Source organism: Eretmochelys imbricata, chromosome 7 (assembly GCF_965152235.1).
Source record: "Eretmochelys imbricata isolate rEreImb1 chromosome 7, rEreImb1.hap1, whole genome shotgun sequence".
Classification (NCBI taxonomy): domain Eukaryota; kingdom Metazoa; phylum Chordata; order Testudines; family Cheloniidae; genus Eretmochelys; species Eretmochelys imbricata.
This window is the reverse complement of record NC_135578.1, coordinates 8840425-8864429: the sequence shown is the minus strand read 5'-3', so window position 1 is coordinate 8864429 and position 24005 is coordinate 8840425. Positions and strand designations below refer to the sequence as shown.

Here is a 24005-nt window from a genome sequence, read left to right as displayed (position 1 = left end):
CGCAGAGCTTGAGTCAGCTGCCTGGGGCTCATGGAGCTTGGGCTACAGGGCTGTAAAATTGCAGTGTAGATGTTTGGGCTTGGGGCTGGAGCCTGGGCTCTGAGATCATCCCCCTGTCGCGGGGTCTCAAAGTCCGGGCTCCAGGCTGACCCTGAATGTCTGTGCTGCAGTTTTATAGCCCTACAGCCTGGGACTTGCAAGCCTGAGTCAGCTAACCAGGGCCAGGGGTGTCTGTGCTGCCAATCTTTTATTGCAGTGTGGACACATCCCCAGAGGTCTCTCTTGTCCAAGTAGAGACGCTGACCTACTCTGCCTAATGTTGGAGATTTGACTACAGTACTTCTCATTGCATGGAAGCAAGGTTGCTGAGATCTTCAATCTATTTGTGGTGCTTGCAGTATATATTGAGCTCCACTTGAGCTGTATTAACATTTTAGCTTAGGGATCAGGACCCCATTACAATGTTGGGGCTTTTGGGCATTGCCATAATATAAATAAGTATAAAAGGGTAGGATGCCCAAAGTGCCTAAGGGTATGTCTATGCTGTGATTAAAAAAAACCCGTGACACCGAGTCTCTGACCCCAGGTCAGCTGACTTGGGCTTGTGGGGCTTGCTCTTGCATGGGTACGAATAGCAGTGTAGATGCAAGGGAGGAGGGTCTCAGAGCCTGGGCTCCAGCCTAACCCTAAATATCTACACTTCAATTTTAGAGCCCCACAGTCCGATCCTATGAGTCTAGTCAGCTGACTCTGGCCTGCCAGGCAATGCCACGGCCCTTTTATTGCAGTGCAGCCCTACCCTAAGTGATTTAGGAGCACATGTTCCACCGATTTTCCAATGAAACGTGGGCTCCTCTGGGTATGTCTACACTGCAAAAAAAGGTGTGTTCTTAAATCATGTTAACTCACCTGTGTAACCCTGAGGTTAAAATAGCTGGGAAGCACAGCAACTTGGCTTTTAAACTTGGATTAGCAGCGTGAGTTAAAACCTGTAGGGGAACCTGCGTAACTGAGTTAAAGGCTGAATTGCCGTGTCTTCCCTGCTGATGAATCCAAGTTAGCTAACCCAAGTTAAGAACACTCCTTCTATTCGCAGTGAAGAGACACAGTCGGCCACTCGTGCACTTTTGAAAGTCCCACCCAACATTTAAAAATAGTCTTTTACAAGCTAGTCCCCTTAGTCCAGTTCCATAAATGTAGGTGTTAGCTCCCACTCTTACTCATTTGGATGGAAATTCACATAGGTAATGGTTTAGAATAACAGCCTCATTAACGTGCAAGAGTTGTTTTGCATTTTATAAAGCCCTATGGCTCTATTATTGCTATGAAGACAAAGTCACCACAAGAAGAAATTAATTACTGTTAGAACACTTCAGGGGCTGTTCTACCTCAATGCGTGTGTGTGTAACTCCCGTTAATGCTAATGGAAATTCTGTGCACTTGAAAGGAGAACAGTTCAGTAGTGTAATCACGTGATTACAGCACGTGACACCAAATGATATTCAATGAAATCTTGCCACAGAAATCAATATGGGCTACACTGAGCTTTTGGCCCAGCCCTGGGCAAGGGGAAGCGCTCAGTTGTACCACACTAGGAGAACGCCAGAAAGGAACTATGTTCCTGCAGAGAAGTCAGATATTACATCCTTTTGTTGGGTGCAGGTTACTTCCCACTTCACATTGGCTCAGTGGCATAGTGGGAGTGGATGTGTGTGTGTGGGGGGGCGGAGGAGTGACAAGGCTCTGGCCTCTCCATCCGTTACCGCCCCCTTCCAGCCCATCCGGTCAGTGGGTGGAGGAGGGAGGATTGGGCATGCTCTCCCTGCGTGCCTGAGGCTTTCTCGACCGTATACCTACACAGTCCTATGGGTGTGCGTTTTTATGATAAAACATATTTAACTAAGACACTGCCTGCTGAGTCGTTGTAACGCAGGGGCCTCTAAGGATTCGGCACCAGCACTGCGCCTTCTTCATTCAGCGCAGGGTGAAGAGGAGAAAGCGTTTAACTCCCCTCAAGGGGAATATCCTAGAGCTGACTACTCCCCATCTCAGAAATGCCGGAAGGAAGGTGTTGGGGCCAACAAGGCATGGGGCTCGCCATCGGATGGGGGGTTTGTTTCGTTACAGACTTTGGCCAAACCGTGCTCACACTTGCAGTTGTGACTCTGTGGACCTGACTGAGGTGGCACAATTTACTAGAAGGCAGAATGTGACCTATCGACAATGACAGGGACCAGTTATCCCCTCTGTGCTTTGATCTAGGAAGTGGGGGAAAGATCAGTAACTCACTGGTTCCCCCACCCCCTTCTCTTATTGGCTGCAGAGGAGACATCATGCGTGTTCTCTGCAGTTGCTGGTAGAGGGAGTCTCCACCCTGAACCAGCAGGGAATTTCCTTACAGAAATGTTCTCTGACATGAGACTCCCTCCATGCTTACAGGCTTCCACCTGTTTGGGAAGGGTTTGGCACAGGCATGGATAAGGAACTAATAGGAGCGTGGCAGATGGGTGGGAGGTAGGGGCGGAGGAATAGTAAGGAGGCGCTGGTGGAATGATTCAGCCTCAAGAAATGACAAGGTCTCAGGAGCACAGATCTTTCTGCCTGTCCTTTGCCTGAGCTCATGATTTAGCCCATAGTAATTATCCAGCGGGATATTCTTTTGATAGTCTATCCAACTACAGGGGTCACATAGAGTAACTGGGCACCTGAGACTTTGGTAATCTGCAAAGCTGCACAACTCAAGCAGTCATCAGCATTCATCTTCCAGGAGCAATGAAGCTACGCCTATGAACATCACCGAGAGAGAGTGCTGAAGAGCTTTGCAACAAGTGGAAAGTCATCCCAACTGTAAGATGTGAAAATTAGGAACCTAATTCCCATATACATAATATAGCCTCTCTCCAGCTGCATATCTATGCATCCCAATGTATACCTCCAATGAATTTCTAGTTTAGGAAACCAGTGGTTTTTTTTTTTAATTGCTACATTTTACAATGAATATTTCTCTTATTTAAAATTCACTAGAGCAGCTGATTTGCAAGCAAAACAGACTGCTGTTTGCTTACTCTTTAAATTGTGTCCCTCAAAGTAATCTACTGCAGGGGTAAAATCAATGTAAAATGCATTACTCTAAGTCCCAGAAAAGTAAAGTAGGAACTTTGTGAAATAACATTGACATTCACAGGGCTACCCTCCACCCTCAATTAGACTCGCACAAACCCTTTGGAGACTATGAGTTCACACAGGTTGACGTGAAGGCAGAATGATTTGTCCTACTGTATCTTTATGAAGACATCTCAGACAGTGGAACGCATTAGCAGGTCCATTAGGAACATTGTACAAAAGCTTCATGAGCAGGTTTACAGGAATACGGCACTTCTGTTCTATTTAGGGCCCCATCCAAAGCCCTCTAGGTCACTGGTAGTCTTCCTGTTGCTTTCAATAGATTTTGGATCAGGCCCTGTATGCGGCAGAGCACGAGTGTCTCCCGGCAACATGTTAACAATGAACTGATGCTTTGTTAGCAAGGCCTGATGCCTGTTTGTAATATTTGAAAAAAATGTAGTCTCCAAAAGATGGAACTGTTATAACACAAATGGCGGAGAGGTGCAAATATGGAATTCAGGTCATGTTAAGAACTTCAAATAGGACATGAGAAAATTCTGTGTATTTACCTTATAAAATTCAACCTTTCCTATAAGGTTTTTGTATTTATGTGTATATACATTGGTATATATTTGGAAAATGGTAATATTGTGGTTATTCTTTTACAGTAGTCAAATGCAAATCATTGCAAAAGGGATGCAAATTCTTTCAATGCTGCCTTGCAAGATCTTTTTTTAGTAAGTTTAAATAAAGCAAAACAGAACTTAGTGTATCCCTCCAAACATGAATGGCCTACCTGATAATACCAAATGCACACCTGATCTCTTGACATACAAATCGAAAATGACAGATGCGCTGTCAAAATACAGATCTATCAAATTCATCATGTAAATCTACCCACAGATGCTTTCCAATAGCGATCTAAGGGGAAACAAACATTTTAACTTACAGAGTAACCTTGTAAACAGGAACTTTTTACAAAAGACTGGGATTAACAATTTATGAATTGTAACAGGATCATGCAGAAAAGGCTACTTAGCATTGATTTTTGGCTGTGAATGACAACAAAGCCAGTCTCCCTGTTCCCATAATACAGTGCTCTGTTCTAATGTCTGGTTGTATAAAGATTCATAGGCTATTTGCATGAAGTCATGTCAGATTCTGCATCTTTCATGTTATTCATTTCATGCTTGCTGTCTCCTCACAAAAAGCCGTAGATTTTCTTATTAACATTCTGGCTCTGATTCCTTGAAAGGGAACAATCTCAGAATCACTTTAGCACACAGAATTTTGCATTGAGGAATGGCTCTGTAATTAGGCTTGCATCAAGTTTTGTAGTTAAAGCAGGGATTACATCTCTTTTCTTATGGATGAATAATTTAGTATATCCTCCCTAGATTTATAGCACTTACTCTTTGTGAAGAGAAGGAACTTTGTGAGAAGTAAACTTGTTAATTAGATTATAAATAATGGTTATCACATGGGAACCGTAAGAAATGTCTTTAGTGAGTCTCATGGATTTTTGGGTTTTTCTAGCAGCAACCAACCAACAACTCTTAATTTTTCTGATTTAAAAACAAAACCCCTTTTGACGCTAGCATCATCTGAGGCAGAGACTACTTTAAAATTTGTTCATGAGATAATGTTTTGATCTATTGATAGTGTTTATCATGCTCCTTTCTGTCTACTCTGCAATGTGTGTCCTCCAATAAATTTGATCTCAGATGGAGGCCTCAGGATCTCAGCTTTCATTTAACACAAACCAAAGATGATGTTTCTAGCCTTCATGGCTGTGAAGAAAACTCTGTAAATGTGAATAGACTGGAACAAGTGCAATGTTGTTTGGCTGTTTCTGTCTTTCTCCCTTCATGCCCAGCCCCCAGAGCTGTATCCCCCAGGACCTTCCCTATCACAGCTGGTTATGTCCTAGGGATCCCACACCCAGCAGGTTAGCCCCAGGGGCAAGACAATCCCGCTCTTCCCTCTCACCCACTGCGCCCAGAGGAATGAACGTTGTGGGAGGTGGTTGGCTTTGTGATCCAGCCGTAGGAGATGAGCAAACACGTGTAGAGGGGGCAAGAGAGGAAGGGGATTTTTGTGGAGAGCCACCGGACTGTGTAACAGGCCTGTGCTGAGGGAGGGTTTCAGTGACTGGGTGCTGAGGCAAAAGCATTTTATGGGCCCAGTGCACTAAGATAGGCCCGCAGCCTCAATCACACTTCTCCCAATCGCCCCACATCGCTGACCATCCCCTTCTCCCAACCCCTCACGGCATAGCCTACCCCCTCCTCAGCATACCAAGGACAGAACAGGGGTGTGCGTGTGGGAGGGGTGAGCACAGATGTTTGGGGGCAGAGGGAGTGAAGTGGAATCTGTAGAAATATACAATAGTTTACTGACGGGCTGGTGAAATACCCGAGTGGTGGCTCCTTGGCCTGTGGCTTAGGGGACAGGCACGGCCACACGAGAAACATCACCCCCCACAACTGCCTAGCTCTGTTGGTGAGTCCAGCACGTAACGGGCTCAGAGTCTGGACTGCATTCTCCCTCTTGGTGTGCTGGCTTGCGGCATGATTCAGCTGGCTAGCGGCACTGTTGCTGTCCAGTCTGTGAATGAGAAACTTTGTTGTTTAGTGCTGTCAAAGCTGGAGCTTTTCAACACATCTCCAAGTCTAAGGCCTCTTTCAGAGCCTTTGATGTGGCTTTAGTTAACAGCTCTGATGGGGCCATTACAGTCCATCAGGTCAATCCAGGGCCTGCTCCATTTGTGGATCTATGGCGTAATGGACTGATGGCTAGTTTACCAATGCTGCAGTCCATTTAATCACTGCAGATGGGATAGACCTTCTGGCCTCATTCCAAACCATTAATGTCCACTGTATTAAGAATATTTCAAGGCAGTTAAGTTCCCAGGTCATTGATCTGATGTTCCACAAATATTTGGAATAAAGTCCTGTCAGACACACTCTGCAGTTGAGTCAAGCCAAATTATCCATGCTCTTCAACGATCTTTTCCCTGAGCAGTTTTGAACTTGAAGAACTTCTCTGGAGACTCCAGAGGCTTTTATGGAGCGATGCCAACCATGACATGCAAAGCCTTGCTCAGCCCACCTAAGACCTTCTTTCTGATGGATGAGTAGCTCATCAAATCTCACCTGGGCATTGCTAGATCAAATTCCTTCCTCTTTTAAACAAAATGCCTTCCTTTCCCCCACCCCCATCGCAGTGCATGGGCTTCTGGACTAGATCATCGGCTACACTAAATAGGCATGACTGCATTTGGTGCTCTTAATCCACATCTGCCATAAGAATTATTTTTTTATATTAAAATTTCTCTTTGTTTTTCAAATAGCCAATTTTTCTGGTCTACATTATGGGGTATCTGCTTGTTACATTTCATTTAAAAAAAATTTGTGAGGGAGAGTATCACCAGAAAATCATCAATGCTATTTTTAAAGTAACCATAGGTTTTAAAACTGGCCAAATACCGAGTTTTGATGAAGCTGTAGGCTATTTTCAACTCCCTCCTAGTTTGAGATTTGTAATGTCATTTCAGAAAGCAGCTAATTTTAATCCAAGGTTTATTTCGTAGCTCCTAGTCCCCACCTAGCAACTACGATCCCCTCACAGGACCAGTGCTACTATGTAGCCAAAGATATGCAGGTTTCTAATCAGAGAAAGGGAAGAGAGAGTTTCATCCACAAAGGTGTCTCACCTGAGAAAAATGCTGGATTTTTCCCTAAGAGTAGCCACAGTCCTGTGCCTGAGGCTGAGTTTGAGTTTAAGTTGTATGGTTTGTTTGTATAGTTAAAATTACAACCCTCTGAAAACTGCAACCTGATTACATAAATGGAAGCAGACCCTTAAATATAGCAAATGATGTATTAATAATACCACAATTATATTTTATATTGGATGATCTCAGACTGCTTTATGAAGATTAATTAAGCCACCCAACACCCCATGAGGTAGGAAATTATTATTATCCTAATTTTACAGGTGGAGAAATGAAGTGACAGATGTTTGCCCCAGGTCACAAAAGAGTTGACAGCAACAGCCACCAGATCTCTTGAGGCCTAGTCCTGGGCTTTAACCACATACTTTGTGTCCCCTTAATGCTTACCAAATGTAAACTCTGCATGAATGATCATGCGTGTAGGGTTTCAATTATTGTTTACAAGCAACTGGATTCTCTTTGTTTTATTGCTCATGATAACCAAGGAATTTAAAAGCCTCTTGAATGCTACTATGGCAGAGTGAGGTTCAATTGATAGAAACTCCTAAACTTTACAAATAATGCATTTTGCTATTCAAATAGATTAAAAAGAATGCGTATTGGAGAAAACCATTCAGAAGAGTGCTTGCTTCTTCAAAACAGCTGTTGAGGCATTATATCGGGTAAAGTGTCAGTGTAAGGCTTGCCCGCTGTTTGGCTGCTGAGTTCACATCTGATATTGATGTGACGTAGGTATCCTGAAAGTACAATATACATGAGGCTGCTAAGTCACTGGTATTGCTCCAATGTGTCCATTTCTCTGATCATCATATCAAGTCACTGTGTCACTAATAGCATTTTAGTTTTTGAACCTGCAAGGATTTTTGATATTTTACCCTGTGGTGTGAATAGTGCAATATAATTGATGCTATTGCTCTCCAATTCATGAGAAATGAACAGTCCTAGTCTCATCCTCTGAAGGTCTGATTTGTGTCGGTGGTCAAGAGGTGCTTAATGGATAGATTAGCCCTTACCAACTAGCCCAGGAGTAGAATGTAGGTCACACGGAGGAGTTGTGCCGGCTCCTTCCAATCTGCTCCTGGCCCTAAACCATTGATGGCTCAGCCACCTGGGATAAGAGGCAGAGCCAAGTTTCCCCCCATGCTGCCCTCATTTGCATGGCAGGGAAGTACTGAATGTACAAGCCCTGTTCTCCCCAAAATGCCTGCAGTGGAGAAAGCAGACCATGCTGGGCAGGATCTTAACACTCCTTACAGCCGTGCACAGTCACAATCTGTCCCTAAATTTGCTCAAAATTCTGGTGTAGGATTAGAAGGCTGTTCACGGAAGGTTAATACACATTTCAGACATATTCAGCTGCCAGGAACCTTTGTTCCCATCTCTTTACTAAATAGTCAAGGGGGGATGTGTTAAATTTGCAACATTTATTCAATTAGGAAACCTTCCCCTCCTAAAAATACAGAGTCCATTGAACTGAAAAGGCCAAGGTGTCCTTTCTTTCATTTCATCATTTTTGCAACACAAGGTTGAGTCTCTTCTTTGGCCCTGCAGATCATTTTGCAAATCTTACAAAGTCCTTGAACATCCATTATTGTCATATATATATATTAGCCACATGTGAATTTAATCACCCTTATGAGATCATGCCATGGGTCATGGTCACAGAAGCTATTTCCATTGGAAATAATTACCCTCAGCTGCAATATAATGTGATGATAGAATTATTTTAAAGCTGGGTAGCCGCCCCATCAGCACTTGTCACTACTCTAGGTATTTCTAGTATGTCTTGGTGTTCTATTAGCATACTATAGCATCGGTGCAATGAATATTCTTGTACACATTGGCACCTATGAGCAACAAACTAACATGAGATTTATTCAGAAGGAGCGAGTTAACATTCCCAAAGGTGTGTATGTCTGCAACATGCATGAATTCTTTGGTTCTAACCTCACAACCTTTACATTGAGAACACCCAGGAAAATAGTCCCATTAACTGTTCTTTTGTAGAATGGGGCTATCTATGAAAGTGTGCCAATAACTTCTATATTGTGAATCGTGAGTTCTCTACCCCTCAAACAGACGCCTCCACTGGCTTCTGTGTGTGTGCCAAATGAATGATGGGTGCATCCCAAAGGACACCCTGTACGGCGAATTGGCATCTGAAAAAAGACCCAAAGGATGCCCAAAAATCACGTTTCAAGGACATGTGCAAGCGAGACCTCAAAGAAATGGACATGGATGTGGACAACTGGGAAGATCACACTCAATACTGCAGCCTTTGGAAACAAGAGCTTAACAAAGGTCTTGGGAGTTAGAGAGGAAGCTGTGCATCTTAGCAGATGAGAACAGAGCTCACAGAAGGCAGATCCCAAAGCGTTGAAACACCACCTTTAAATATGACAGATGTGGCAGAGATTGTCTCTCTTCAGTGGGTCTTTTCAGCCACGTTTGCGACTGCCATAAAACCAACTGAGTAAATTCCTTACCTCTCAGGGGTGCATACCCATGGTCTTTTGAGGCTGTGGGATGCCTATTACTACTACTCAACCCCTAAAATGTCCTCAGATACAGGAAACACAATGAAACTAGTGTCAGAATAATTTCTTCAGAACTATGTTGTTAAACATGCTGGGGAACTTAGTTAACAGGTTGTACAGACTAAACAATCCCTATATAAGAGTCAGGAAAGCATCTTTCTTCAGGAAAACGTGCTTAAGTCCCCTGCAGTCAATGAGAGTTAAGCACAGGCTTAAAGTTAAGGCACTTGCAAAGTTCTTTCCCTAATCCTGTTTTTATAGCTGAGCATATAATCCAGAATAGCTCACTTTTTAGATACATTGTTAATAGGTATTTACAAAATATTTATGTATTTCTTTAAATGTGTAAAACATGATGAAAATTCCAGGAGGCACCTATCTGCAACTTTAAGCACCTAACCACCTTTAATTTCTGGCCCCGAGTGCCTAAATGACTTTTGAAAATGGGACACAGGCATTGTTGAAAATTTACAATAATTCAACACATGTTCCTCTTTGCCATCACCTTTTTCATTCTAGTCCACAATTCATATTGTTTCAAATAAGTATACATTGCTTGATTCTGCAACATTGAACTCAGTGGGAGCTACACCATTGCATTGCATGAGAGCAGGATCAGACCACAATTGCCTAAACCGAAAGCTAGGGAAGGGTATGTGTTAACAAACTGATGAGCTGGGTGACGTTTGCGCCAAGAACTGGTAGAGGAATGTAATTTTATTCCATATTGCAATCTTCCCCCCAAAAGCACTGTTTTAATTCAATTACATTTGAAGCAATTATATAGAATATGTGACTATAAATTAATATTCCTACAGCAGTTTGGTTTTGTAATTAACTTGTTGGCATAAAAGTCATTATCTGATAACATCCAGGAATGGAGAAATTTGCTGTCTAAGACAAATAAAGAGGTACTCATGAGAAGCTTACCTTCAAATGAGCACTTCTTTTGTTTCATGGAACAATGCGATAGCTTCCTGGGCAACTGAAATCAACCTGCTTTGTGGTTGTGTTTCGAATTCTAGGGTTTACAGGTAATAAATGTTTGAGTCGAACGTGACAAAATGCAGGCCTCCCAGTGCTCGGGGAAAAGATAATATTTTCAGCCTCAGCTGGTGCATTCCATAATCCTTTATTAAAAAGGCCTGCCACACACTTGCTCAACATGTGATGGATTGTACTCGGATTAAAATTGACATCCGACGAAGTCACAACATTTTCCTTTCTTCTAATTAAAGAAATGGAAACCAAATGAATATGAAGGGCCTCTAAACAGCATCGTGGTGCAGGGTGGCAGAAATTATTGTGGTGCGTCTACGATCGCCAGCCCTGAAGTTTACAGGATGAGGAAACGGTTTGACCTAATGTTCTGGCTGTGCGTGTGTTTAACTTAAATCGTAGGCTTTCCGTGAAAGGGAACTGGCATTGTTTAATTAAGAGCCTCTCGCTTTTCAGTTCTACCTTGACTTCTAATTCCAGCGTGAGGTGTGGACACATGGCAATTTGTCTTTTCAGGGTGCAATTAGACTTGGTAATGCACCTGTCCGGTTTCCAGTGTCAAGTCCTCCAATGACAGATGGAGTAGCCTTAGAACCCCGGCGGTACTTCAGACCATGAGAGCGGAGGGTCTTCACTAATAACTAGTATGTAGCGAGGAAATCATTATCTGCTAACAAGTCTGCGATTGGGGATTTACACGAGCATGGACTACTAGGAGACTTCACTCCGGCTCCAGGTACAGGACTAACATAAAGAGAAGTGAAGCTATGCAAAGCCTCTTACAAGTTGTTTATGGGCCACATTCTGACACCCTTACTCTGGTTGAATAGCACCTTACTCCGCAAGTAATAGTTCTTGGCAGCATAAGGATCTACTCAGTGTATAGGACAAGGGGTAGAGTGACACGATCTTGCCCTTTAAACATGGTTGTTTACAAACAGTACAGAAAAGATTTCAATATTTGAATTCCTTAGATCCCCAAATCAGGTTTGGGGCCCCACTGCGCTAGGCCCTGTACAAACACCTTGTGGGAAACAGTCCCTGTCCCAAAGAGCTTTCAGCATAACTAGACAGAACAGAGAAAGGATGGGAGTAGGGAAGTATTATTATCCCTGCTCAACAGATGGGGAACTGAGGCACAAGGAGATGGAAATAGGACAGAAATTTGCAGAGCCTTAAAACTGAGCATGAGAGGTGTGAACTTGGTGCACCAAGAGACAGTGAAGAAACTTGGGATCTGATCCATCAGCCACTGAAATCAATGGAAACAACTCCCACCGAGTGCACTAGGATGGGGGTTGGGGTCCTGGGAAAGAAAAAGAGGGGGGCACACAGTCAAAGCCAAGGAAGAGGAGGGTAATTGGAGCCATTGAATGTTAGCTACCATAGGCTGAAGGGCCTGGAGGGAGGTGAGAGGCAGGGAGATAGGAAGGGAGGAGGTTATGGTGCTCTTGATGGGAGAGAACCATGGTGGGAAGCCAGGGATTTGGCAGGGGGACTGAGAGGAAGGGATGGGCATTACACATGTGACAGAGCAGAAAGCGACAGGAACTGGGGAGAGCTTGGACATGTGGGGAACTGGAAAGGGAGGAGTCCAGCCGCCTGCGGGAGTGGCAGGGAGGGTGGCAGATCTGAGAGCAGCAACGGACAGACTGGATGCGTGCACAGGGCTGAGCAGGAGAGAGGCCTGGTTGAAACCAGCCACTGGGTTTGTTTGGTTTTCAGAGCGTGTGCTGTGCTGGAAGCCACTGGGAATGCGCTGCAAAAGCGAGGAGAATTCTCGAATGGCAGAGTGCAGGCTTTGCTCTCTGCCGGAGCCAGGTGAACTGCGGTTCCCAGCTCGCGTGGGTCACCATGCTGCTGAACCTGTAGCTAGTCACAGCAGGGTAGTTCCACACAGTCTGAGCAGCACCATATTTGGGTGTTGCTGTCACAGCCCCTCCGTGGCTGCACAGGGGAATAAAGGGAAGTAATTCCCCGCCCCTCACTCTGACTCCAGCCTGAGCTACGCCTTTGATGACCCCCACTGGGTCTGCTCCCTATCCCCTTTCACACGGGCAAGCAAGCGACTCCTGGAAAAGGGTGAGAGAATTCCCTTCCCAGAGCACGGGGGCTCGGGGAGAAGTTGTGACTCTGAGTCACATTCCCTGATCTGCTCCCAGGGCAATGCAGCTACCTGCCATCCCTCATTCTCCAGGTGGGTTGTAAGGTCACGGCCTAGCCCTTTGTTAGTTCTAAAATCACACTAAATTACCATGGCCTGAGCCACACAAAGGAGCTTTATCGCTGTATCATACCTGAGCTGGGCTGCCTCTTTGGGAAGGCTGCATGCGACTCTGATTGGCTGGAGACCCAGCGAATAGGGATAGCAACACCTGTAGGCTACATGGGTGTTATGCCCACAGAGGAGGTGACATGCTGGGTTGCTCAGCTGTACTAATGAGAGAGCTGGAAGATGGGCCTAGGCTACTCAGCTCCCATTGACTTGGGACCCCCTGGGATATGAGGACACTCAGCAGTGCACCGCATAGGAGGGAGCCCTGAGGAGATTTTCAAGCTCAGACTGACCTCCAAGGTTGTCTGAATAACGTATCAGAGCACTAACTCACTGTATAGATGAACCCTTAGATACCTATATGGCCCTCATTACCATGGTATCTGAGACTCTCACACTCTTTAATGGGTATTACCCTCACAACATCCCTGTGAAGTAGGGAGCTGCTATTGTCCCTGCAGATGGGGAACCTCGTGGCGAACCAAGGCACAGAGAGGCTGACTGACTTGCCCAAGGTCACACAGGAAGCCTGTGGTAGAGCAGGGAATTGAACCCGAGTCTCCCAAGTCCTTGACTAGCACCTGCACTGTGGGACAATCCTTCCTCTAATGGGCTCTGGTCTGGTCTGAATTTGGTGTCGGGGATCTGAGTGGAAGACACTCTGGGATTTTTAGAGCTGGAACTTGGTGTTTTGTGTATCCGATTCAGTTATGGCCTTTTCCTGCTTTGCTATGACATTATGTTAAAAATGCAGATCCCTGTGGCACATTATTTGCCAGCTCTCTGTTGTGTCTGGAGATACAGGACTCCCAAATCCTCATCAAGAAACTGTGGATATTTTCCTAGCCCATTTACTGGAGGCTTGATAAATTCCATTGCTCTATTCTGCACTTAGCTCCAGATATAATGTTAGACTTCTAAATGCCTAAGGCTTTATCTAAGCACAAAAGTTGTAAATTTGTACTGCTGAAACTATACCGGTATAATTAAAGAGGTCCAACTCCTACTGTGGACACAGTTAAACAGGTACAAATGTGTTTTTTGCTCGGGAAGGGAAAATTAGCTATCCCGGTATAAGGCACCTTTTAACCTGTATAATTGTGTGCATAATGGTATAAGTGATTCATTCCCCTTCCCATATAGGAATAAATTAACCAGTGTAAACACATGTATACTAGTATAACTGTGTATACTGGTATAGCTATTTTAGTTAAAAAAAAGAAAAATCACACTGCCACCTGAAATAATGAAATTAGTACAAAATCTGTGTGTCAACCAGGCATAAATTAGTTTTTGAAAATGGAATATAGGCACTTTTGAAAATTTTCCCCATCGTGTCTTATTAATGTAAGAAGAAGCAGTGCACTCAATATGTTGTCTTGGAGCAATACATATTTTTTAGGAATACATGAAACAATGTTAAACAGAAAAAAATCATGATTAAAATAAGTTCAAAGGTTTAGGGAAACAGAAATGAATGTGGAGTTAAAAATGGAACATGCAGTAAAAATAGAAAGCTCATTGCAAATAAACCCATTCTCAGCTTTCAGGTTTGGACACTAATGCATTGAAAACAGATTATTGCATAGACAGTGTCAGACATAAAATATATTAATCTGGTCAGAGTATACTAACACACATAGATTTACAATCAGGTGCATTTAACTGCTGTTCTCTTTATTAATCTTGATTTACAAACTCTAGCCTTTGAAACGAAGGATCAGAAAAGAAAAAATAATCCACAGATGCATTGCTGGGATAACTCACTTTCCAAAGAGACTCTCTACCTTAAGCTTTCAGTCATATCCTTTGCGCCTTTAATTACTGAAAAGTCCTTCAACTTGTCTATTTAAGGGCACAATATGATAAATGTGAGCTGTTGCCCGTGCCCATCTGGGGCACCTTTTGCATAGCTGATGTCATGTATATTTGTTGGGTCTGCATGGATTCTTTCTAGTACCACACGCACCCTGCATGGCTTCCTGCTGAGTACCTGATGCCCACAGAAGAGAGGGGTCCTGTGGCAATTGATAACAAATGAAGAGCAGCAATGACTGAGTGTCACAGCCTCATCGGACAGCAAGCTTCTGAAAAACCCAGTAGCTGCATGTGTCATATTTTCAAAGTTCCTGCTTGCTCTATCCTCAGTTTTGAAAATTTTCCAAGATTTTCTCCAGACTTTGAAGGTTAGCCAAAGCACAGTGAACTCAATATCAGTCTTTCCAGTGGGTTTTGGATCAGGACGAAATTCCCTGCTCTGCATTGAATTCACACCCTTTCATGTCTGCTTTAAACTAGATGAGTAATGGCCATCATGACTGGGACATGGGGGATCGAGTCCAATGGCTGGAGCCAGAGTCAGGAGCTAGGAACTGGAGTTAAGGGTCAGAACTATAGTCAAGAACCAGGAGTTGAGCCAGAGGTCGGAGCTGGAATGAGGAACGTGGAGTCAAGCTGGGGGTCAGAGCCACGCAGGAGCAAGCAGGGACAGGGGTGGGCTGGGAACAAGGCAGGCCACAGGAGTGTTCGCAACTGCACACAAAAGTGTTGAGAACTCCAGTGACCTGCTGTTGAGTTTAAAAGCAGGCCTGTCAATTGGGCAGTCTTACCTCAATCCAGCTGAGCTCATTACTCTGCCTATAGGCTGGGCTGGCTACCCCATCGTTCCGTAATGACCCCGCGGGACGCGGGAAGTCTGCAAGAGCTGCATTCTTTCCACACAAAATAACCGACTGTTTTCATTGGACAACACTGAGAAAAATCAACCGTTCGGTGCTCCAACGTTTGACACAGGAAAGGTGATGCCACCCTGGACGTCCATTGGCCAATGCGGCTGATGTGGGCAGGTGGTAAAATAGCAGACCCACCTGCTTACCAAAAACTCTAGTTGAACAATAAGAGGAATTAAAAAGTGGTTCTTGTGGGGCAGCGTGACCTGATTGTGTGTGGGCTGCACAACCTCCCAACACATGAGAAGCCTGGGTGCGTTAGATGACATTCCCAGTTAGTGCCATACATGTTCGGATGACCTTATTGACAACTTTTCTTGGGTCCGGTGTCTGGACTATGCAGTCTGGTTGAGCAAGCCCTGCTGGCTGTGATTCTGTTGTGTTGTTAGTGGAGAAGGAGAAAGCTTCTTTTGCCTCCTTTTCTTCAGTGATGTGGTCCTGTAAACATTATTCATGTTGCTGGCAGAGGAGTTCAGAATATTTGCTCTGTGCCATTGATGTTCTAGCTTTCTGCCTGTGTACCTCAGCTGCCATAATTCATCCGTGAACTATGGTAATCTTCATCTGTGTTGTGGGAGTCGATGACTTGGGACCAAGGGTGTTGATGGCAGTGGACATCATATGATTATACTGTTGTACTAATTTATCGGCCCCTTGGCCTTACATTTGGTTGGCTTGTTCTCTGAGGACCAGCTGAAAACCTAGGGAGTTCAGGAGTCTTCAGGAGTGGACCAGCTTTGGTTGTTCACTGCTCCGGTGGGAAAGCTCTGATCTCTGCCTGGATGAGGTGGTGGTTAGACCAGGAGAGTGGTATGCTGCTGACATCTCCAATAGCCATCCCACTTCTAAACATTAATGAATCAGGGCCCAATCCTGCAAACATTTACTCAAGTAACCTATCTTTACCTGAATAAGGAAGGATCATGCCTGAAGACAGGTTTTGTAGTTATTAGATTAGACAAGCATGAGCAAAGGACAAAGAGAAATGGCCCCATCACTCCAGTTTTACCATTCACTCCAATGGGAGCAGGCTTGGGCCAATGTGAGAATAAGGCAAAAGAAAGCCGAAGAATAAAAGGGTGGAGGTGGATTTAGTGATTCAGTTATATGAGGGTGGGTTTCCTCTCAAAGTGCATGTATACAGTGACTGTATAGAGGAAAAAAGAAAAGGAGGACTTGTGGCACCTTAGAGACTAACCGATTTATTTGAGCATGAGCTTTCGTGAGCTACAGCTCACTTCATCGGATGCATACTGTGGAAACTGCAGAAGACATTATATACACAGAGACCATGAAGCAATACCTCCTCCCACCCCACTCTCCTGCTGGTAATAGCTTATCTAAAGTGATCACTCTCCTTACAATGTGTATGATAATCAAGCTGGACCATTTCCAGCACAAATCCAGGTTTTCTCACCCTCCGCTGGAAATGCTGGAAATGGCCCACCTTGATTATCATACACATTGTAAGGAGAGTGGTCAGTTTGGATGAGCTATTACGAGCAGGAGAGTGAGTTTGTGTGTGTGTGTGGGGTGGGGGGTGAGAAGACCTGGATTTGTGCTGGAAATGGCCCAGCTTGATTATCGTGCACATTGTGGGGAGAGTGGTCGCTTTGGATGGGCTGTTACCAGCAGGAGAGTGAGTTTGTGTGTGTATGGGGGTGGGGGGGTGAGAACACCTGGATTTGTGCTGGAAATGGCCCACCTTGATTTTCATACACATTGTAAGGAGAGTGGTCACTTTGGATAAGTTATTACCAGCAGGAGAGTGAGTTTGTGTGTGTGGTTTTTGGAAAAAAAAAAGGGGGGGGGGAGTGAGAAAACCTGGATTTGTGCTGGAAATGGCCCACCTTGATTATCATACACATTGTAAAGAGAGTGGTCACTTTGGATGGGCTATTACCAACAGGAGAGTGGGGTGGGAGGAGGTATTGTTTCATGGTCTCTGTGTATATAATGTCTTCTGCAGTTTCCACAGTATGCATCCGATGAAGTAAGCTGTAGCTCACGAAAGCTTATGCTCAAATAAATTGGTTAGTCTCTAAGGTGCCACAAGTCCTCCTTTTCTTTTTGTGAATACAGACTAACACGGCTGTTACTCTGTATAGAGGAATACACTCTAAAACCCATAAAACGTGGTGCAGGCAGAGGGGATGTCAGGTGGATTATTACTTTGACAGACTCAGGAGACCAGAGGGCAGGCACAGCCTAACAGCACCAGATAAAATAAAATGCTGACAGCTAGCCAGGGCTCCCCAAGTGTAGAAATGTTAGTACCCCAAGGAGACCACTTCTTGGGTAGAAATGGTTCCTCCCTCTAGCCAGTGTGGCTGAGAATATTGCAAGGCACCCCTAACGGATGGATAACGTTTTGCTAATCCAAAAGCAGCGTTATCCATCCATGTGCTCGCTCTACCCCTGTGAGGCTGCATGATTTCCAAAAGGAGCTGCGTAATACCTAGTCTGAGTGAGCATACATTATATCATACTGGCGCGCATCAGGGTTAATGTTCCATACCATGGCAATCAGGCCTGGGCCCCCTTCATCAACGAGAAAAAATAATGCTATTTAAATCAAGTCTTGTTTTTTGCAGAAGGAAGAGGGACGACTGTTCTTTTTATATTGCGGGGAGGAGGGAGGGGAACCCCTTCAGTGAATTCTTCTGAACACGTACATTGCACGTAAAAGTGAAATAAAGGAGGCAAAGTTTTGTTTTTCACCTGAGTGCTGTAAAATGGGGAATGCAAGCATGTTGTGCTCCAGGCTGCTTTCCTAGCAAGTTATGACAAATACAAGCCTCTGAGGAGATGGTGTAGTTTGTCAAAAAGAAAATATTACACAGAGACACGCCATTAATTTTTTAATAATTGCAAGATGTGGGTTTTTGTCGGCAGCAAGAGGTACGCACCGTATCTTGCTGTCTAATTTGATGGGACGAACTTCAAAAAAACAAATTAAACAATTTTCCTTTCCACCGAAAAGAGAGACAATTAGCTTGAAATGGACTAGACAGGATAAATCACATATCCAGCTATTTCAGTGTTGTGCAAACAATTTAGGGCTGGAAGGGACTTCAAGAAAAGTTATCTAGTCATCCCCTTGCCTTTATTTGTGGTCCTTGCTGCTGAAAGTCCTGATCCATAGTTGATCCAAATGTTCCATTTGCCACTGGGGAGGGGTCTGTGCCCACTAGCCTCAGAAGTGCACGCTCCACACTTTTGAAATATGGTATATTTTCCTAAAAGGTTCATGATAGCATATGGGGGGAGGGATAGCTCAGTAGTTTGAGCATTGGCCTCCAGGGTTGTGAGTTCAATGCTTAAGGGGGCCATTTAGGGATCAGGGGCAAAAATCAGGGATTGGTCCTGCTTTGAGCAGGGAGTTGGACTAGATCACCTCCTGAGGTCCCTTCCAACCCTGATATTCTATGATTCAACCCTTTTCCTTTGTGCAGAAGCTTCCAGACTCCACTGTGGATTCTCAGCAGGACGGGCAATCTGCAAAACAGGTTCACATAGAAAGAGGCACCTCCCGTCTTCTCCCAATGCCAGATTTCCACAGGTATTAAAAGAAGTTGCATGTTGAAATCTTAGGGGGCTGTTTAATCTATACTCAGGAAAAGAGTAGCCACATGAGCAGCTCTGAATTCACATGAGGCTGTCCTCTGGAACACAAGCTCCTTGCAGCCATGGGTAGTTGGTGACTCATTGCTTCTCCAAGGGTGAGCACTGGTACAGAGTATCAGAGGGGTAGCCGCGTTAGTCTGGATCTGTAAAAGCAGCAAAGTCCTGTGGCACCTTATAGACTAACAGACGTATTGGAACATAAGCTTTTGTGGGTGAATACCCACTTCGTCAGATGCATCCGACATGCATCTGACGAAACGGGTATTCACCCACGAAAGCTTATGTTCCAATACGTCTGTTAGTCTGTAAGGTGCCACAGGACTCTTTGCTGCTTTTATTGGTACAGAGGCTCTCTGTATATCTTAAACTCTGTGTGTGTGTGCGCGTGTGCCCAATTTCTTGGTATTGGGTTATCAGTGTATGTATTAATTTCACCCCAACAGCTGATGTAGCTCCCTTAAGTTTTGACATTTTTCATTCTATGTCTGGCTTGAATTTTCACCCCAAAATAAACACACACATATACAATGGGGTTAATCCTGCCTTCAGGTAAATCCTGTGCAACCCCTTGAGAAAGGCATGGGAATGCCACCTGCCGTCCACATGACCTGCTTCTAGCAATTGTTTAATTATTTCAGTGTAATCATAGTTTCAGATCTCAGGATCTTTTCAATTTAAGTCTGACGGAATCATGAGGCGGATCCTAAAAAAATCACAAGATTGGCCCCACAAATCACGAGATTTAGAAAAAAAATCATCCAACCATGGCTTTTAGTCTGTCCTTTGATTTTTTAACTCCCCTTTCCGCCTCCGGCTGTGTGGGTGTTTTTCCTTTAGAGATTGTGACACTTTTGTTCTCTCGGAGATTTAGCTCTGTATAATGTATAGATAGGTAGAAATGCTGGGAAGTCTAAACTCTGATTTGTACCCTAGCAAAACTTACAGGCAGGGTAAAGAAATGTTTTACCTAACCTTAGCCTAGTGCTTTTCCCAAGCCTTTTACAAAGCCAGAGGCCTTCCTCAGTGTGGAGAGTGCCATCTGTGGCTGATGAGTGTCTCCTTGCTGGAGAATGCAGGGGTTATTTTAAAGGGAAAGTCCTTTGGGAAATTCCCTGGTGGCCTATAGTGTATATGGTGCTTTTGGGTGGCAAATGAGACCGGGTGCCCTTAGGGTGACCAGACAGCAAATGTAAAAAACTGGGACAGGGGGTGGGGGGGGGGTAATAGGAGCCTATATAATAAAAAGACCCAAAAATCAGGACTGTCCCTATAAAATCGGGACATCTGGTCACCCTAGGTGCCCCGCTATCCTGGTTCTGTGGGAATGCAGGGGCTTGGGGGAAGGCTCAGTTCCCATCCTGCCCCCTGTAATGTTTCTGGTATCAGAAGCTGCTTCTGCTGGAGAGAATGGTTTCAAAACAGTGAGTTTTATTCCCACTGTGTGGTGCTGGAAGATGGCTCCCCTCAGTTTCTAGATGGAGGAATTTGCTTGTCAGCTTGTGTTCTGGAGAAGGATTTGGGTTTAGAGATGTCCCCAAAGAAAGGTCCTGAAGACAAACTTGATGAATTGGGTACCGATGACCTGGAGAAATTAGCTTCTTCCAATGTTTATATGACAAATAAGCTAGAGGAAGCCTGAAGGGGACACTCTGAAGCTGCTTTATCCCAGTCATGTTTCCCTGCTGCTGAAACCACCATAGAAAAACCCTTTTAAAATGCCAGTATGGTGGGAGGGCGGGAACTCATCTGTTCATCTTAAATCTGCCAGGTCTTGAAAGGCTGTGCTTGATAGACGTTTCTCTGCTATCAAGGCTCTTGAAAGTAAATTTGATGCCTGCTGTTTCCCAGTGAGAGCACTGGAGGAAAACGCAGCAGTTTGAAGGGTCTGCTAAAAATCTTGAGGAAAACACAGCAGGGCTGCCACAACAGGTCAGTCCCCAAAACCCAACTGGGAGCTTTTTAATAGGGTGATTCAATTGGAAATTTTGGAACCTAATCTTCAGAGATGGAGGAGGAGAATCCTGGTAAAACTTGCTTCTGCAGATGCTTCTACAACCCACAGGTGAGTGTGTGTTACAAGCTCCCTTCTGTGGCTGATCCACAGAGGATGTGTCTGTTTCACAGCCAGCTGGAGCAGTTTAGTGCAGACTCTAGCAGCTTGTACTTCTTAACTTCGGAGGTCCCCAGTTGGATCCTTTGTGTGCTGGCCACCAACACAGCAATCACATTTCCTCCAGAAAATTCTTAATCTGCGTTTGTAAACAGCAGAAGCCTTTACAGCTCCTTTTACACGTAAAGCAGCTTCTAAAGCTGAATCAGCTTTTGGTTGTGTCCTTGCAAGAAAGTGAATTTAGTTGGAGAAAAGGCCACGTTGTGTCTGAAGTCTGGAAGACTTGTCTAGTGTTTGTGAAGTCATGCTAGAAAAATAAAGCCTAAGTTTTTAGATCCAAACCACCCAAGAGTGCCCCCTTTAAACACAGAAAAACAATTGCTCTCTCGTAGATGGATAGGAGCCATGTTCTTTCTGGATGGAGTTTGCTCTTTCACACAGTGGGTGAAAAGCATAGAAAAAGAATGGTGTTGAATTACTAGGGAGGGCATGGAAGGGAGAGGGTGGTGCCAAGGGGAGCTGGTTTATGTCCAGTGTAAATTGGGAGGGATGAAGATGGAAGGTAGGAGAAGCATGCGTTGTGTGTGTCGCTAGTGATCTGACAGAACTTAACAATATGATGGCCGCTACAGCTCATGTTATATGCCCCCTCTGAATCCCAGATGATGAATATGTAAGCATTAAGTGAAACAGAGGGATACTGTTATGCCCACTGGACATTTGATTTTTCACAAATATCCACACCTTCCCATCCCATCTCCCCACTGCATTTTCCACTGAATGCATCCGATGAAGCGAGCTGTAGCTCACAAAAGCTTATGCTCAAATAAATTGGTTAGTCCCTAAGGTGTCACAAGTCCTCCTTTTCTTTTTAGAGATAAGCTAGTTCATTTTAAGCAACAGTTCCACTTAGCCCTCCAACATTTTGTTTTTTAACCATCTCTGGACTTTAGTTTTGACTTGGAAGGAAGAATATGGGTTTAGTGTGATTTGAAAAATATAGGTAAGGGTGAGGCTCTAACTTTTGATCATCAGCTTTCCAGCCTGGGGGTGCCTAATTCAATTCTCTCCAATTGGACGCAGTATTCTTCTCTTTCTGTCTTAAGCTGGTGGATAGTGTTATTGTGTTAAACCCTTCCTGTTTCATCCCAAAGGTACACTTTAAGTATTTAGCAATGGGATTCAGATTGTTTTACACCGTTCGATGACGTTTTTAGAGTGCTTTGGCATCCATGTGGATCAAACCTGCTATGTAAACACAAAGTCTTCATTATTCTCAGTAACCCAGCTATACAGCAGTTACCCACTGTAGGTCTTGATGCCAGTGCATGTGTGTGAAAGTATATCACCAAAAACTGACATTTACATGAAACACTTGATATTTTCCTGGGGAGCCGGGGGGAACAACGCACACCACCCTGTGCATGTACACTGCTCTGCACTGCACACACAATGGAGCGTGTGTATGATTGTGTGAGAAGCTGGTTAGAAGACACAATTGGGATGGCCATAGTGGAGGAGACCCAATGGCCATCTTGCCCAGTTTCCTGTCTCCCATAGTGACCAGCCCTACATGTTTCAGATGATGGTGTAAGAGCCCTGCAGAAGGCAAATGTGGGATAATCTGCCCCCTAGAGTGGACTGAACTGTATAAAACCTCAGTTTACTAGCCCCAACACCCATCGCAACAAAGAATGACTTTTACAAATAAGTGAGAAATACAGTAATCTTTGTCTTCTTTGTAATCTTTGGTTTCAGAGTAACAGCCGTGTTAGTCTGTATTCGCAAAAAGAAAAGGAGTACTTGTGGCACCTTAGATACTAACCAATTTATTTGAGCATAAGCTTTCGTGAGCTAAAGCTCACTTCATCGGATTGCATTCATTGCATCCGATGAAGTGAGCTGTAGCTCACGAAAGCTTATGCTCAAATAAATTGGTTAGTCTCTAAGATGCCACAAGTACTCCTTTTCTTTTTGTAATCTTAAATCTGAATTTAAAACCCAAACATTTTCTATTAAGCGGCTGGGAGTTTGGAGTAACTAAAATACTGTTTTTTGGGCAACAATTGACATGAAAATAGGCTAAACAGAATTATTTTAATCCCCATGCTCCTCTTAAACAAGGAAATAATAGCAAGAAAAGGGGGGAGGGATAGCTCAGTGGTTTGAGCATTGGCCTGCTAAACCCAAGGTTGTGAGTTCAATCCCTGAGGGGGCCATTTAGGGATCTGGGGCAAAAATTGGGGATTGGTCCTGCTTTGAGCAGGGGGTTGGACTAGATGACCCCCCAAGGTCCCTTCCAACCCTGATATTCTATGATTCATAACTTATCTGTACATCTTCTATGATGCCACTTCTATGAAAGGTCAAACTGCCATCAAGAAATGTGCACAAAGGAAAGGGCTAACTTTGTATCATTTCCCATTCTTTCCCCCTCGTTACAATGACAAAGTTTGTACGAGAATTTGGGCGTCTCATTAAATCTAGGAATTATAGCTGTAGGCAGTTCATAAAGTGGAAATTGGGACCAGGTAGGACTCTAAATTTGCATACACACCAACCCCACCCTAGTTTAATTTGCATTTGATTTGCATGCATTGTGGTTTGATGAAATCCCTGCTGTATGTTTGTGGGGGGGAGGGGAGGTTATGTCATTTTGTTCATGATTTACATGACTTTTGCTTTAAGTGCAATTTTATAGTTCGGAAGCATCCATGCAAACTTAAATTTAACATTTACAAAACTGATCAAATAACGCATGGCAGCTGTAAATATCCAATTCTCTTTGTAAGTAAGTGTAGTGTTCATGAAAGATGACAGGCTAACGGCACTGCAGATGGAAACCCTCTGTTCATCAGCTAACGGCGTGCAGTATGATAAAGACAAC

The 24005-nt window shown here is 44.2% G+C and overlaps 1 protein-coding gene across 1 annotated transcript in view; it reads left to right on the top strand.

Annotated features, from left to right (window-relative positions):
* LOC144267444 (uncharacterized) overlaps positions 1 to 20647 on the top strand; it is a 96005-nt gene extending 75358 nt beyond the window's left edge. Inside the window, exons 5-6 of the mRNA XM_077821425.1 lie at positions 18837 to 18943; positions 20395 to 20647. Coding sequence (XP_077677551.1) covers positions 18837 to 18943; positions 20395 to 20647 — 360 coding nt within the window. The remainder of the gene's footprint in view (positions 1 to 18836; positions 18944 to 20394) is intronic.
* Positions 20648 to 24005: the final 3358 nt, after the last annotated feature.